We start from the raw sequence: 17,997 nt of genomic DNA, 5'->3' as shown, positions 1-17,997 counted from the left end.
TTAGGTGTCCGATTAGGTACACATCTATCATTGGTTGAAACAATCTTCAATTCCTTGACTTAGTAACTAATGCAGATTCCGCGTAAATGCGCGGTAAATATAAACTTTTTAATTTTTAGTGTATTAGTAATAAATTTTAGATTTATATCTCGCGAATTTTTATAAAAAAATAACTAATATTAAAATTAATCAAAAGAATTGAATAATTCCATGAATTGTGCTTTTTATGAAAATATTTTAACTACATCAAATTTTTAAAAAAAAACTTTTTTCGTCACGAAGTTAATAATAGGAGATACAGTTTTTATGTATATTATTTTAAATGGAAAATTAGTTTAATAAATGAAAATCTAACTTGTTTCCATATATAAGTTTGAGTACTTTGTAGGTAAAACTTTAGAAAAGTTGTATTCTCTTAGTGACTTAGTATATAGGGAAAACTCCATTGTATTTTGATACTTCCTCCATTCCAATCAATTTTATACATTTGCTTTATACACGCATATCAATGCTCGTTTTCTTTTGTTCATATCTTTAGCTACATATTACTAAAAATTATAGAAATTTGATATTTATAATATACTCGGTAAGACAATTCAAATAAGATCTCACATGACTATCTTTTATGTTATATATTAGAAGTTATATCGAATATTCTCCTCACAGGTGAATAGTGCCCAAAAAGCAAATGTATAGTATTCATTGGAATGGAGGAAGTATGAAACAAAAAAATTGAAATGAAAAACTAATAAAAAAATTTTATTTAAGTTTTGAATTTTTTGTAGTGAATATTTTTTGTCACGAAGCTAATAGTAAGCATGTGACAAATTATTCTCTATAGTAATAATTATTGCATTACTGAAAAATTTAGCAACTTATACTTTATAATTTAATATCAATTTTATTTTATTTAATAAAAAAATCATATTTATGAATTTATTTAAAAAATTAGAGTTTATTTATAAAAATATATTCATTGAAAAGATAATAATGTAACAAAGAAAATTTTATTTATTACCTTATTTAGCTAGATAGAATTTTTATTCTCTTAGTAGTAGGAGGATTGTAAGAAATAATGACAAACTACACTTAACAAAACGAAAATGAACAAACTTATCTATATTCCTGTGCCGTAGCCAAAAGACCAATGACCTATAAACAAAATACGCCAAGCCACCGATACAGAGCTTCGTAGGCGTTTGGTCCTCAAGCTTCACAAATCGTAAATAATGTACACTCGAACATTCCCGGCCGAAAGGGAACTCGACAACAATGGAGTTAAATTTAGAGTTAATAAGGAGAGGAAGGAAGAGGTTGTATTTTCATGTAAACAATAATGATAAAAGAGTAGGGGAATCGGGTCACACATGTAAATTATGTAAATGTTCATGTCAAACTAGGAAATTGATAATATGATAATTGTTTAGGCTTAAAGACAACCACCGCTCGGCCTTATTGTCAACCATAGAACGGGTTCTAGCGAGCTCTCGCTATGGTTACATCGGTCTAGTAAAAGTCTAAAACATGCTTAGTCTAATTCAATTTCGTGTCTCTCAACTTATATAAGTGGAATTAACAAATTTAATCTAAGACAGTGACCAACAATCAAAGACTAACAAATCAATACAAAACACGTGATAGAAACTATTATACAATTATCCCGTGAATCTTTGCCTTGCTAAGATTTCGACTCTTGAACGGGGAAGAAAGATTTTGTGCTTCAACCAAAGCGTCTTGCCATGACGGCTAATCCGTCACTTGGTCAAGACTCTCACAAAAGGGAGAGGGGACAAGGTGCAGACCCACAAAGTGCTTTCCACTCACCTCTCATGGGTATTTTGTGAGAGGAAATAGTATCCGTCACAAGCTTGTGACGGATATCGCCGTATTTGTGCTTCAACAAAGGTTACTACATTTTCTAGTGCAACACTTGTACGTAACACGTCCAGATTTATTTCAACAACTTTTTGACTACATTGTCAACCACTCTATTCCTTGTTCCGCAATCTCCTCTGATTAGTTACTTTCATGCTTCTAAACATCTACATCCTCTCCTTTTTCCCATTACTCCATACTTCATTCAATTTTATTTATACTCCTATACTCTGTGGCGAAGCCAGAATTATTCATTAGAGGGTGAAAAACTTTAACGGGGGCGAACTGGTAATGCCATAAATAAACCTCGAAAAATTTCAAAAATTTTAACTAAGAAATTTAAAATTTCCAATATCCAGCCGGGACGACCGCCCTGCTACGGCTGCTAGCCCCCCTAAATCCACCACTACCTACACTTCCATACCATTACCAATCAATAATTCATATCCTAATACTCCATATTTTCATAAAGTTACTAAAATTTTCCCGATTCGGCATAAAACAAACCCAAATTTATCAGAAATATCATAACAATCGAACAACTTCGACCTATTTAGAAATTCATTTCTTCATATAATTCACTTTGTTAAAAATACCGTCTCACTTAAATCATCGGGTAAGAAATTATTCTAACTTAACCTGAAATCACGAGTACAAACAATTAAGTGTGTGTTTGGCCTTGTTTGTAAAAGTGTTTTTGGACTCAAAAACACTTTTTCGCCAAACACATCATTTTCTAAAAGTTAAACAAAAAATTCTCAAAAACTAAAAATCCATATTTTTGCCCAGAAATAGAAGCATCAATTTATTGCTTCTGCTTTTGAAAAATTAAGTTTGAAAAACAAAAAATCATTTTCAAGGGCCAAACATGCTCTCGCTAATGGTGGAATATATCGAACTGAAATCCGACTAAACCGGATGGTATATACAATATACCCAACAAATATCCCATCCCACCCAAGATGTGTGAGTCTAGTGGAATTCCAGGGTAACCTCAAAGCCTCCTAAGGAGGAATTGCGAGGTCCTGGGTTCGATTCCCTAGATGAACACTTTCCTGGGGACCTGACGCCCGGAGAGGAATAATCCCCATGTTAACTCACACAGTGATGGGCGCTAGCAGCGGGGTGGGGTCTGTCCTCAGGGATGATCCAACCTCCTCCTCGTCATCAAAAAAAAAAAAAAAAAAAAAAAAAAAAAAAAAAAAAAAATCCCATCCCACATTTCCTAAACCCTCATCTCAACCCCAAAGTTGTAAACTTTCCTCAATTTACACAGAAACAAGCTCAAATTTTCTAAGCTTTGTGCTCAAAACCTTCACAATTACTATTATTTTTACTCAATTATTTCTTTCTAATCCAAAAATGGGTGCCAAATTAAGCAAAAACTCAAATGGAACAACAACAACAACAATGGAGCAACAAAACACAAACACCAACAACAATGGTGAACTAAGTTCATATATACAAGCATGTGAATTAGACCCAGATGTACAAGTATTCGATTCACACCTTCATGAACAAACTACCCATATAATCAACTCAATTGTCGGAAATGGTGATGAAGGTTTTGAAATTCATTCAGTTTCTCTCGATTCGCTTCGACGGGTTGCAGGTTGTTTAATTGATATGAATCAAGAAGTTGTTCGAGTTATTTTAGAATGTAAGAAAGATATTTGGAATAATCAGGAATTATTTGCATTAGTTCAAGATTATTTTGAGTATAGTGTTCAAACCCTTGATTTCTTCACTACTCTTGATACATGTCTGAAAAGAGCTCGTGATAGACAGTTGATTGTTAGGGTTGCATTGCTGCAATTTGAGGAGGAAATGGCGGAGGTTACTGAGGGTTGTGGTGATTTTAAATACGAGTCGATTTTACGAGAATTGAGGAAGTTTAAGGAGGCTGGTGATCCTTTTAATGAGGATTTTTTTGTTATGTTTAAATCTGTTTATATGCAGCAAATGCAATTGTTTGAGAAATTGCAGGTTAGGAAACATAAGCTTGACAAAAAGCTGAAATCTTTGGGTGTTTACAGGAAACTGTCGAATATAATTTTCGCGGCTAGTTTTATAGCGATTATTATTTGTTCAGTGGTGGCAGCAGCTATATCGGCCCCACCTTTGGTGTCGGCCTTGGCTGCTGCCGCGTCTGCTCCAATGGGGGGAATTGGGAAATGGATGAATACATTGTGGAAAAAGTATGAAAATGAGTTGAAGAATCAAAGGGAGTTGATTAGCTCAATGCAGGTTGGGACTTATATTGCTGTCAAGGATTTGGATAGTATTCGGGTTCTTGTTGATAAGCTTGAGATACAAATCGGGTCATTGTTGGCAAATGCTGAGTTTGCACTTGTGGAAGAAGGGGGGATTGTTACTGTGATAGAGGAAATTAAGAAGAAACAGACGGAGTTTTTGGAGACGATTGATGAGCTTGGAAAACAGGGTGATAAATACAGTCGCGATATAAGAAGGGCGAGGACTGTCATCTTGCAAAGGATAATCAAGCACCCTAATGAAGACTGATACCAATGGTAATAAATACAGTCGCGATATAAGAAGGGCTAGGACTGTCATCTTGCAATCGATAATCAAACACCCTAATGAAGACTGAGACGGTATCATACGTTCGTGTATCTTATAGTTTTATCAAGTTTAATTTATTTTCCTGCTAGTAATTTGCTTGTACAATGATTGTTTTAGGTGTATTTGAGTTCAAGGGAAATGTTGGTGCTTTTGTTGTGATCATAGGAGTATGATGCTATTTATGCATTTGTATGCTGTTTCCGTTTAACAATGTTAGTTGAGCTTCTAGATTGACATCCTAATAATAAGTGGATTTTGTAAAACTGTATTGGGTATCATGTGAATTGTCGAGAACTATATACTAGCGGAAATCATTGCGTAGGGAGAACCTTGATGTGTGTCACAGTATGTTCAATTGCAGACCAAATCCGTTGTTAATAGAGTAAATCAGTTACGATTACCCCGTGTAATATTCCCCTTTGAGATTCAACAATGTGACGGCTTCCAGCATCTTAGATGAGATTTCCATCTCCCTCAAAGGCTCAAACATATAATGTCTTTGTTCCCAACTTTTCTCCAGTCCAGAGGGAATATAGGTTCGAAGTACTCTGCCATGGAGGACTCAGAACTACGCCGTGATTTCTGATACTTCAGCTTACTAAATTTCAAAGAGGATAGAAACTGTACAATTTCATAACCCAACAGCAAAACCATGGCCTTGCTGAACTCGGACAAAATATCCTCTCTGCACCTCTTCTGTTACAACTTCCATACCAATACAGATCAACTCTGTAGACCAGTAACTTCGTGCAGCAACAACTAACTGAAGTACATCAATGCTGACCAACTTTCCGAACGTTTTGAAAGAATCGTTTACGTCTTTAAAGCATTCAGCATCAGGGTGCAGACACACATAATGACAAACTATACCGGAATTAGAAGGCAGTTTCCGGACCCCAAGGTAGTTTAAGCAAAATTCACCAATTTCAGGAACATCGTCATTCAGTCACTGGCTTCAATTGTATCAAGGTACTTGAATATAGGATGGTCTCTTGCCATGACATCCAAAAATAAATCATTGTTTCCAAAGAGATCTTGTCTTCGGAAATCTTCTGCAGTGAATGCATGGCCGTATTTGGTATAAGGCCAGTTTCCAGAATTCTCCTTGTAGATACACGCTCTCCTATGAGGGTTCTTACAATTTCGAAAAAAGGCCAGACACTCATGCAACTGAGGGAGTGAATAGTTTTCGTTCAGCAAAATCTGGACATCATTACACACAATCTTGTATAAAAGGTATTGCCCTGAATTGTGAGCGGAAACTTTCGCTTTCAACAAGAGTTCTTCCTTCAACAGTAAGTGTTTCAAAGGCTTTAGCCCAAAGGCAACTAGCAAAAACATGCCACGGGCTTCCTTGAAATGGACCCTTCAACAGTTACTGAGCGACTTTGCTACAAACTTAATTTCCTTTTTATATTTTTCTATTTATTTACAAGCTACTGAGTCGATCTCTCGTTGAGGTACCCAACGACTTAACTTCAAGTTGCTCCGTGACTTTTAGGTGTGTTTGGATAGCAAAAGTGGGAGAAAGAGAGGGGAGGGTGAAGGAGGGAAGAGAGAGGGAGGTAAGGGAAGGGGAGGGAAAATAGGATGTGGGTGTTTGGATATAATTTCCTTCCAAATCTTGCCTATTGTGGAGAGATTTTGATTTACCTTGGAGGAGGGAAAATCGATCCCTCCAAATCTCTCCCCCTCCATTTCCCTCCACCCTTATTTATTATCCAAACAAAGGATTTTAAATCCCCTAATTTCCCTCCCTTTCTTTTCTCTCCAAATCCCTCAATCCAAACACACCCAAGGTAGGGTGTATTTGGATAGCAAAAGTGGAGGGAAAGAGAGGGGAGGGGGAAGGAGGGAAGGGAAGGGGAGCGGGAATGAAGTGTGGGTGTTTGGATACAATTTCTCTTCAAAGCTTGCTTATTGTGGAGAGATTTTGGTTAGACTTGGAGGAGAGAAACTGGATCCCTCCAAATCTCTCTCTTTCCATTTCCCTCCAACCTCATTTGCTATCCAAACAAGAGATTTTAAATCTTCTACTCTCTCTCCCTTTCTTTTCCCTCCAATTCCCTCAATCCAAACACATCCTAGAGTATATTTGGATAGCAAAAGTGTAAGGAAAGGGAGGAGAGGGGGATGGAGGGAAGGGAAAGAGAGGGGAGGGAAGGGGAGGTGGAATGGGTGTTTGGATACAATTTTCCTCCAAATATTACCTACTGTGGAAAGATTTTGATTCACCTTAGGAGGAGGAAAAGTGGATCCTTTCAAATCTCTCCCGCTCCATTTCCCTCCACCCATTATTTCCTATCCAAACAAGAAATTTTGAATCTCCTACCCTCTCTCTCTTTCCCTCCAAATCTCTCAATCCAAACATACCCTTAGGGTGTGTTTGGATTGAGTGATTTGGAGAGAAAAGAAAGGGAGGGGGAGTAGGGGATTTAAAATCCCTTATTTGGATTGCAAATAAGGGTGGAAGAAAATGGAGGGAGAGAGATTTGGAGGGATCCATTTTCCCTCCTCCAAGGCAAATCAAAATCTCTCCACAATAGGCAAGATTTGGAAGGAAATTGTATCCAAATACCCACTCCCCATTTGCCCTCCCCTTCCCTTACCTCCCTTTCTCTTCCCTCCTTCCCCCTCCCCTCCCTTTCCCTCCACTTTCGCTATCCAAACACACCCTTATTGTAAAACATAGTTTCGACCATTCCTATCCTATATGGACCAATTTGAGTCCCCATTTATTACATGTGATACACACATAATTATTAAAATCCCCACTTATTATATGTGAGAGAGTAACATTGAGATTGAACGTCACGCGGTAGCACTGACTCATTTTCCTTTCTTTCTTTAATAATAACTTCCATCTAAACCCATTTAAATACTGTAAATATTTTTTCGCCACTACTATGCAAGACACGAAGCACACGTGTCAATGATTGTGTGTCATGTCTCACGTGTAACACGTGTAGAGGAATAGGCCGGGTTGGGACTTGGACTTCGTTGGAAATACATTGGATTAGTTAAGTTTTGTGAAGACGATGAACTCTGGGAATTTGATAATTATGCCAAAGAAATGACCACCTCGATATGGTATGTGTACTCTCTCCTTTTCAATTACTCCGTATTTGTTTATCAAAGGTACTTCCTAAGTCCCGCTAATTTGTTTACCTATTTCATTTTGGACGTCTCATTTATTTATTTACCTTTTTAAATTAGGTAGTTTTTATGGATAATTTGATCATATACATTTATTATGTCCACCAGTCATCCACTAACAATCGTCCTAATAGTTCGTTCCCGTTTCCTTCGTCTTTGTGCCAAAATTAAAATTAAACAAATGATCGGGACGGAGGGAGTACAAATGATTGGGACATAGGGCTATGACATGACTGTATGAGACCGCGAATCTGTTAAGCCGGGAGTGATATGTATAATCACGTTGGCATGCATATATATAGGATAACAAACTTATACTGATGGGGAGTAACATGATATATTGATATGTATGATGTATTGATGTATGATCATATTCAACCTGGATGCATCTCATTTGTTAACGTTTGGTTTTGACACAAAGACCAAGGAGGGGGAATGAACCATTTGTATATATTGTTATTGAACGACAAGTGGATAAGAATAGGTAAACCAATGACTAGGATGGAGGAAGTAAAAGATACTCGCTATTTGGTTTAAGAATAGTACGGTGTTTTAGTGTTATACTCATGCCCAATACTGAAATATCGAGTAGGGTAAAAAGCGGGTATACAGAAAAAAATAATTCAGAGTCGAAGTAGCATAAATGGCATTTAATTGTGGAATATGTTAATCCGCCTATGTAGTTACGTACTTACGTTCACTTGTTAAGTTCGCCTAACAAGAATGTTCGGCGATTAATTATGAGTTGAGACTATCATGCATACTACAAATTCATAATGTTATAATTAATCCTTTTGTTTTCTTTCATTTCAGGCTTAATTAACACCATCCTTATAATCGTCCAACAATGTCTAAACCATCAAAGCCCCATGTTGCTCTTTTAGCCAGTCCAGGAATAGGTCATCTAATCCCAATTGTTGAACTAGCTAGGCGACTTGTAGCCCAACATCGGTTCACGGTTACGGTTTTTGCCGTGGCCAGGGATGACCATGAGGCCGAGGACGAGCTGCTTCGATTAGCCTCCTCGTCATGGACGGCTGACGTCTTCAACACTCTGGTCCTCAATGTCGTGGATGTAGCATTGGAGCTTGAGCCAAATGCTAATGTAGTCGCCGTTATCTTGGCTAGAATTAGGGCCACTCTACCTACCTTACAATCCTTCATTCTCGGCATGAAGGTTAAACCGACGGCCTTCATTGTCGATCAATTCGGGATTGAGGCCGTAAAGATGGTGGGTAAGGAGTTTAATTTGTCGAAATACGTGTTTATTGCTTCAAATGCATGGTTCTTGGCCTATTTAGTGTATTTGCCTTACGTGCGAAATGAGGTTAACCCCAATAAGCCCTATTGTATCCCTGGATGTGAGTCAATCTCGGCTGGGGATTGGCCTCGGGCCACAATTGACTCCGATAATAGAGCCAACCGCTATTTTGTCAGGATTGGACTCGACGTCACGACTGTGGATGGTATTCTAGTTAACACATGGGAGGAGCTCGAACCTCGAACACTGAGGGCATTTGAGGATAACGAGTCCTTAAAATCCATAGTTAAGGTGCCTGTTTATCCTATTGGACCAGTGATTAGAAAGCCTGATCAAGTCGAAAAAACCGAATTAATTGAGTGGTTGGATGCTCAGCCCGATAAGTCGGTCGTGTATATATCATTCGGAAGTGGTGGGACTATATCAACTCAACAAACTATAGAGTTGGCTTCCGGTTTAGAATTAAGTAAGCATAGGTTTATATGGGTGATTCGGCCTCCAGTGGAAAATGATAGGTCTGCTTCGTATTTTAAGTCCGAGCATAAGTCAGATGAATCGATATACAAGTTTCTACCAAATGGGTTCTTGGATCGAACTCGAGATCTCGGGAAAGTAATTCCAAGGTGGGCACCCCAAGCGGAAATCCTCAAACATAGGTCGGTTGGGGGGTTTGCAAGTCATTGTGGGTGGAATTCAGTGATGGAGGGTATTGTCAATGGATTGCCAATAATTGCTTGGCCTCTTTATGCTGAACAAAATATGAATTCAACAATGTTGGCTGAACATCTCGGGATCGCGATTCGGCCTAAGGTGAAACCTAGCAAAGGGCTAGTTACAAGGGAAGAGATTGTAAGAATGGTGAAGCATGCTATGGGCAATGAAGGTTTTGGCCCAAGGAGAAAAGTTGAAGACCTAAAAATGAGTGCAAATCAAGCATTGAATGAGGGTGGTTCTTCCTATTGTGCATTATCCAAATTTGCTCAAGATTGTGAGAAGAAGTTCCATTTGGATCAATGATCATACTTAAGACAATGATGATAATTCTGAGGAGGACATGCATGTTGAACTCTTAGCCCAGCCCAGGATTAGCAGACGAAGATGCGTGTAAACGTCTTAAATTTGATACGGGTCAAAAATAACAATATGAAAGAAATAAGACAAAAACATACTCCTAATACATTAGGAAAAAGAAAAAAACTTGTTCTATATACTTATTTGGTATCAGCAACTCTCCTATAGGACCGTCTTATAGCATAGGACTGGTCCAATAGAAGAAAAGCCCAAGCAAAAACATTGAGATATTAAGTTTTTGATTTTATTTTGATAACTTTATACTTTATAATGAAAACCAACCTATTTAAATATGTAAGTTATTAATTTAAAATATTAGGTTATTAAAATAAAAGTATTATTTCATATTTTTATTAAGTAATTTTGTTGGGCCTTATGCTATTGGGTTAGTCTTACCTAAATATAGGTCTTATAGAATTTGGTATATATAATTTAGAAAAATTCTTGGGTACACTCGCTGTACAAGATTATCGTACACCCTAGCCTATGATAAAGCTTTAATCATATTCCACTTAGATTTTGCTTTATTATTTATGGAGAGTGTGTGTAATTCTAATATTCTTATTGGCTAGGGGGTACGGTAACATGGTGCACCGGATGTACCTAAGAATTTTTCTATAATTTAACCCCGTTTTAACTTACGTGTGATGGAAGACTAGTTGCCCATGATTAGGCCGTCTAACCCCAATAGTAGAGCAAAACCATGCGTCGTATAACTTTGCCACTTTGCAAATTGCATGGCATGAAAGCATACACATGTCAACATAAGCAACAAACGAGTCAAGGAAATACAGGTGTAGAAAACTAATTAAGATCATCTACCCAAATTAAACCATTTTGTCGTGTTTCATTTATTTCCATTTTCTCCTGAGTGTTGAATGTTGGTGGTCGGATTTTGTTTTGAAACGTTTTAACGGTTAATTGCTTAGAAATGGATTAGTATTAATGATTTAAAGTTATTTTATTGGGAGAGATGAAAGGAAAGGTTGAGAAAGAAATGGAGATGATTTATATGGGATGAAACTTGGATGAAAATAAATTGGGCCAAAAAAGTTGACAAAATGACTAGTTTCATTTTTTATTATTAGTGTGTAAGATTTATGCAATACGGATTATAAACGTCTTGTATATGTACATATAATTCAAGATAATTATTGAACTTTTCTGTAAAGATAACATAGCTATAAAAATGGTAAATGTAAAATCACGACGGCGTGTAATATGAACCAGTGCATGGTATGAGACACGAGTTTCACATTGGTTATATTGGGGCCTTGGGGGTGGGGGGCTTGATGTGGAGTTTATATAGGAAATTAGGAATTACGCTCTACTATTCTTTGAGTTAGCTTGTGGATGTGTGATTCCAATATCTTTATCAATGGTATCAGAGCTAATTACTACCACGCTTTTGTGCCCCCGCGCCCTAGGAGGTGATGTCGGTATTGTGGTAATGATATAAAGTAGAGCTGATCATGGGTCGGGCCTATGCGGGCTTGGGCCGGGCCAGGATGATAAAAATGGCCCACATATGCGGGTTGGGCCGGACCGGGCCAAATGAGAAGGCCTATTTAGCGAGCCCAAGCCCGGCCCTTATGGGCTAAATCGGGCTTTTGGGCCTATATGGGCTTTTCGGGCCCTAAAATTTACGACTTACCGAACGAGATATGTAGTATAATTCCTTCAACTTGTACTTTAAAGGTGCGCTTAGTATAAAAAATCGTACAAAGTATGATGAAATACATATGAATTAATCTCCAAAAATAGAATAAAAGACAATCATCGACACATTATAATGCTTAATCATAACTAGTAGATATGATTTATGTTACGTGAACATCGCTTTTAAATCTCAATAAATATATACATGAGTTCATAAGGAATTATATATAAAATTTACGCTACTTAAAAAAATTGTATAAGAAAAATATTCCTTAGTTAATATATGGGCTGGGCCGGGCCAAAATCTGGGCCAAACGCTTGGCCCAAACCCGGCCCAAAAGTACATTGGGCTTTTTGGACCGGCCCATGGGCTTTTTTGGGCCAAAATAAAAGGCCCGAGCCCTTCAAAAAAGCGGGATGGGCCGGGCCGGGCCAATGTGCTTGGGCCATTTGATCACCTCTAATATAAAGGTACACTCGATTTTTTTTTTAGAAATTTTAACTAAAATTTTCAAAAATTTAATCCGGAAGGGGGACGAGCGCCCATGCTGATAAGTTCTGTTATTGGGCCTGGGTCGCACCTGCATGGAGGAGAGAGAGAGTCCGGCTTATAAGTCCAAGGAGGTTCCATCCCAAAACCAATTGGCGATGAGTGGAGCAACTCCTTGATTTATATGATAGACAACTCTCTGATCTCCTCTTTTTCTAATATGGGATACTCACATGTGCCTTTATCATGGGTGAACCGTATCTTGACACCTGTTAGCTCGAAGACAGAAGATTCTAATGCAAAGCCAACGAGCGAGGGTGCTGGATGCGGAGTGTGATGGAGTAACATGATTTGTCAGATGTATGATCATATTAGACAGAGATGCATGCATATCTAGCAGTCAAACTCGACCTATATTTAAAAAACAGCTAGGCTTTCTTAAGACGGAGATATCTATTTTAATATTAAAACGAGTCAAATATCATCCCACAGAACATATATAACAAATTTTTATTTTTTCTATGTATTCTATTTTTGTCTTACCCATCTTACACTTAAGATCTAAGACGGAGATATCCATGTATGGAATATCGAGTGGCGAAAACTGATACGCAGAGCTGTCTCAAGTGTTGAAGTTGCTTAAATGGCATTTATTTGTGGAAAATGCTAATTCACCTATGCGGTTCACTATAAATCCATACAGATGGGAGTTTGTTATCATAATTTATAATCCTTTCCCTTTCATTCATTTATCACTCTTAATTACTTATTAACCATGGTTAAACCATCAAAGCCACATGTTGCTCTTTTAGCAAGTCCCGCATTAGGCCATCTAATCCCAATGGTTGAACTAGCCAACCGTCTTGTAGCCCAACATGGGTTCACTGTCACAGTTTTCGCCGTGGCTAGGGATGCCAACGGGGCCGAGCACGAACTGCTTCGATCAGCCTCCTTACAATGGGAAGGCCAAGGCCTGTTCAACACTATTGTCCTTCCCAATGTTATGGACGTCTCGAAGCTTGAGCCTAATGCTGATGTTATTACCACTCTCTTGGCTAGAGTTAGGGTCACATTACCTAACCTACGGTCCTTAATCTTTAATATGAAGGTTAAACCGACGGCCTTCATTGTCGATCAATTCGGGACTGAGGCCTTAAATGTGGTGGGTGATGAGTTTAATATGTTGAAATATGTATTCGTTGCTACAAGTGCATGGTTCTTGGCCTACTATGCATACTTGACTTGCACGCGAAGTAAGGTTAACCCGAATATGCCCTTTCATATCCCTGGATGTGAGTCAATCTTGCCCGGGGATTTTCCCGTGCCTACAATTGACCCTAATAATAGGGTCAACAGCTCTTTCGTCAGTATTGGACGCTACAGCGTGACCACTACTGACGGTATTTTAGTTAACACATGGGACGATCTTGAACCTCGAACACTGAGGGCATTTGAAAGTAATAAATCATTAAAATCCATTGTTAAGGTTCCGGTTTATCCTATTGGACCAGTGTTTAGAAGGCCTGACCACCAAGTCGAAAAAACCGAATTAATTGAGTTTTTGGATGCTCAACCCGATAAATCTGTCGTATATATATCGTTTGGAAGTGGTGGGACTATTTCAACTCAACAAACTATAGAGTTGGCTTGCGGTTTAGAGTTGAGTAAGCATAGGTTTATATGGGTCATTCGGCCTCCTGTCGAAAATGAGAGTTTTGCTTCGCTTTTTAAGTCTGAGCATAAGTCGGATGAGAAGTTGGATGAATCGATATACAAGTGTCTACCAAATGGGTTCTTGGATCGAACTCGAGATCTCGGGAAAGTAATTCCAAGGTGGGCACCCCAAACGGAAATCCTCCAACATAGATCGGTTGGCGGGTTTGTAAGTCATTGTGGGTGGAATTCAGTGATGGAGAGTATTGTCAATGGATTGCCAATAATTGCTTGGCCTCTTTATGCTGAACAAGATATGAATTCAACAATGCTGGCTGAAGATCTCGGGATCGCGATTCGTCCTAAGGTGAAACCTAGCAAGGGGATAGTTACAAGAGAAGAGATTTCAAATATGGTGAAGTATGTTATGGGCAGTGAAGGTATTGGCTTGAGGAGAACCGTTGAAGACCTAAAAATGAGTGCAAATCAAGCTTTGAACGAGGGTGGTTCGTCGTATTGTGCATTATCCAAAGTTGCTAAAGATTGTGAGAAGAAGTTCGATTTGGATTATTTAAGACAAATATGATAATTCTGAGGAGGACATGCATGTTGAACTCTTAGCCCAGCCCAGGATTAGCAGACGAAGATGCGTATAAATGTCTTAAATTTGATACGGGTCAAAAATAACAATATGAAAGAAATAAGACAAAAACATACTCCTAATACATTAGGAAAAACAAAAAAAACTTGTTCTATATACTTTACTAAATTTTGTGCCCGTTCGTTGCACGGATTTCAAATTTGATTCTCCTTTAATTGTTGTGGAACTTTTTTACCATTTTAAGCGGTGTTCACAATTATAAATATTAATTAACATCCATATAATATTTTACCGATAGTAGTTGTTGCCCGAGATAGCTGATTGTCTATTAATGATTTTACCCTCTAGGTTTAAAAAAAATGCAAATACTTCGTATGAGTTTTAGTGGGTAAAAAACTCAAAATAAATATAAATAATGTATAATTGAAACCAACCCAAACACTATAACATTATTTTATTATATATACACCTTATATATATAGGCTCCATCTACTATATATAACAGAGCAAGTTATTTTGTTAAATGTGACAAATCACTCCTAAGTGTAACCAATATATCATGGAAATATCATATATAGCTTATAAAAACACACTTCAATCTTACACGAGTTTACATCTAATAATTAACATGCAACAAAGTACCCCTTATATAATTGGGTTCCGATCCACAAACGAACCCAATTAACATGAAGCTAAGCAATCCATCGAGTTTCAACGAACGGAAAACATGAATGTGGAAGATGCTCCAATGGGGAAAGGCGGTCGCATCGACTACCATGCCCTTCACCTTTTTTGTTGCAATACCCTGTATATTTCCATTAGTTTCTGAGAAATTAAACAACAACTTACCATAAAAAAAACTAATTTATGCGTGGGAACTATAACTTTTTGCATAAGAAGGGGTGATTATACCATAATGATAAAAATTTGATAAATATGAGCATGACGAATTCCTGCAAAATTAAAAAGTAATTTGATTATTTATTCAATACGATCTATATATAAAAAAACATTGAAATAACAAATCAACCAGAATAAATATTAATTGGGGCATAAAACCATGTTTTGAGCTAAATTAAATGTCCACATCTCATGCCTACGTCTGGATGTCGAGTGTTAATGGGTACGCAGGTAGCATGAAAGAGTTGAACTGACATAGTTTATACGGAGTAAGTCAACAAAATGGCTCACCTGTTACTTCTTTCGATAACCATTAAATTTCAAGCCTTATTGGGCACAAAAATTAGCAAAATGGATCCTCTCCATTTTTCTCTCTCCATTTCCTCTCTTAAACTCATTTAATAATATTTTTCCCACCAAACCTCATTATCCCTTTATTTTTACCCATTAATTTTGAGCCGTTCGATGATGCCAGAATACGATCTGGACCACCGAGAGGAAATGGCCTCTCCATTTCTAAAGTTAAAGTTTTAGGTGTTTTATACGCCAGTTAAAATTCGAGTTAACTACTCCATCCGTTCCAATCGATAGTTTACACTGACTTTATTTTTCCCCTTATAAAATAACGCAAGGGTAAATTATTCAATAGGACAGAGGGAGTATACAATACAATAGGTCTTGGTATAGACGGGTGGGGCGAACAGACGGGTAAAGACCTCTAATAAAATGGGTAGGGGGAACAAGGTGGGGCACTCCCATGTGTTTTCCACTTTATGGCAAATGGGTATTTTGTGAGGGAAAATGGTATCCGTCTATACATATAGACGGATAGTGCCCGTCTATAATGAGAATTTGTGTATACAATATTGATTTTAAAGTAGTTTGAAACTAATAATTTTCAATTTAAAATCCAAAGATGGTATTCATTGGTCCGATCCTGGACTGGACCGAGCCAAACTAGGTGGACCAAATACCAAACTAAGGAAAAAAGGTGGACCACAGACCAAACTGTAATTGCATTGGTCCGGTCTGGACCGGACTGGACCTATACCGATAGGGAGTAACATGATATGTCTTATGTATGATCATATTCAACTCGGATGCATGTCCCAGATGTCGAACTTGCCTATATTATAAAAAAAGGAAAATGAGATGGCGACACCCGGTGTTACCGATTTTGAGTAACACCGGGGATAATTTTGTAAATTTAACGACACTTTAATATTTTTTATAAGATTAGTCAAATAATTTAGCTAAGGGCAAAAATGGAATATTATGTTCTTATGCATGTTAATGATCAGATCCTTCAAAGTTTAGCTTGTTAATCGCCAACCGTCATATCCATCTTCGATATGTCACCGCTGTAAGCTAATAATTAATACGCACTCTTTTCCCATAGATAAGCAAAAGAATGCAACATAGACTCGACTTTTTAACTGAAATGTGCTAATAAAACATATCACGGAAATCAAGTGATGGTTGTCAACAAAACATGGGAGATGAATATAACGATCGATTCCGATGTGACGGCTGTCGGCAAAACGAATTCCAATAACTTCGCGACTGAAGAATTATTTGCTTGTACTCCGTAGCTAATTATAGTAAGCTTCTTTCGTAATCGAGATTTAAACCCCATGCCTGCTCGGGTAAAAGGCATAGCCATAAAGCCATGCATGTGAAGCTTGCATATGAAGAAGAAAGAAGAAGGCGGTAAACCTTGTTAGACCTTGTGTTTTTTTTCCTTCGCAGACTAACAGTATAGTGAAAACAAATAACATTACTTTTCTGCCCTTCCTTAAATCTCGCCAAAATCTAAACTAACTTCTATATTTTTTATTTTTTGATTATTTTAATAGGGTGTTACCGAGATTGCGTAACACCCGGTGTCGTCCTAGCACTGTCCATAAAAAAATACTCGTTATTTAGATTAAGAATAAGGTGGTGGTTTAGCGTTAACGAAGTTAGGTCCAAGTTTTACCAAGAGCCGAAACAACAATTTTATCTATATTTCTAATTAATCATAGTTTTTTTTGTTTTTTATTTTTTGAAAAAAAGTGATTGTTTATGTATATTTTTCCCCAAAAAGCTTACCCGAGCCACGGTCTGGTTAGCCTGTGCTCCGCTTAGCTTCATCTGTAATACCCATGTCCGAGTTTGAAATATCCAATAGTGATTGAAAGGTCACGGATTTAAATCTCACCACCACTAATTTCTAAAGGAAAGGAAAAATTCTTAGGTACACCCAGTGTACCACGTCACCGTACAACCTAGCCAATAAGAATATTAGAATTACCCACACTCTCCATAAATAATAAAGCAAAATCTAAGAGGAATATGATTAAAGGTTTATCATTGGCTAGGGTGTACGATAATCTTGTACACCGGGTGTACTCAAGAATTTTTCTTTTCTTTCTAAAGTCGAATATTAAACACCAGGTAAGGGCAAAGCTGCAGTTATATCCACACTTCAAACCCAACTGACATTCGTGTGAACGGCCATAAAACCAATCTTAAGACTTCAATTATAAACTTAAACTTTTGGTTGAAATGGTGCCACATATACAACACAGAACAAAGTTGTTTTCAGATCCAAAGGTGGGGATAATTCACCTATGTGGTCACTAGTCGATCTAACAAGAAAGTTTGGCCTATAATTATGAATTGAGAGTACGTATACATATATCGGGCATAATACAAATTCATATGTTATAATCCTTTTGCTTTCATTCATTTTCCTTTACTCCAACA

At 37.5% G+C, this 17,997-nt stretch overlaps 2 protein-coding genes across 2 annotated transcripts; both read left to right on the top strand.

Annotated features, from left to right (window-relative positions):
* The first annotated feature begins 3,081 nt into the window (after nt 1-3,081).
* LOC141622161 (UPF0496 protein At4g34320-like) lies at nt 3,082-4,721 on the top strand. Its single transcript, XM_074438219.1, has one exon. It carries the CDS (start codon nt 3,238-3,240, stop codon nt 4,396-4,398), a length of 1,161 nt encoding a protein of 386 aa, XP_074294320.1. The 5' UTR covers nt 3,082-3,237; the 3' UTR covers nt 4,399-4,721.
* A 2,218-nt stretch (nt 4,722-6,939) lies between these two features.
* On the top strand, nt 6,940-14,334 carry LOC141622179 (uncharacterized). Its single transcript, XM_074438237.1, has 3 exons — nt 6,940-7,548; nt 8,428-9,863; nt 12,851-14,334. The coding sequence occupies exons 2-3, from the start codon at nt 8,462-8,464 to the stop codon at nt 14,332-14,334; spliced, it is 2,886 nt and encodes a 961-aa protein (XP_074294338.1). The 5' UTR covers nt 6,940-7,548; nt 8,428-8,461.
* The last annotated feature ends 3,663 nt before the right edge of the window (nt 14,335-17,997 follow it).

The sequence above is a fragment of the Silene latifolia genome, chromosome X (assembly GCF_048544455.1).
Source record: "Silene latifolia isolate original U9 population chromosome X, ASM4854445v1, whole genome shotgun sequence".
In the NCBI taxonomy this organism is placed as follows: domain Eukaryota; kingdom Viridiplantae; phylum Streptophyta; class Magnoliopsida; order Caryophyllales; family Caryophyllaceae; genus Silene; species Silene latifolia.
Note: the sequence above shows the minus strand (reverse complement) of the source record. Positions and strands in the feature narration are given on the sequence as shown.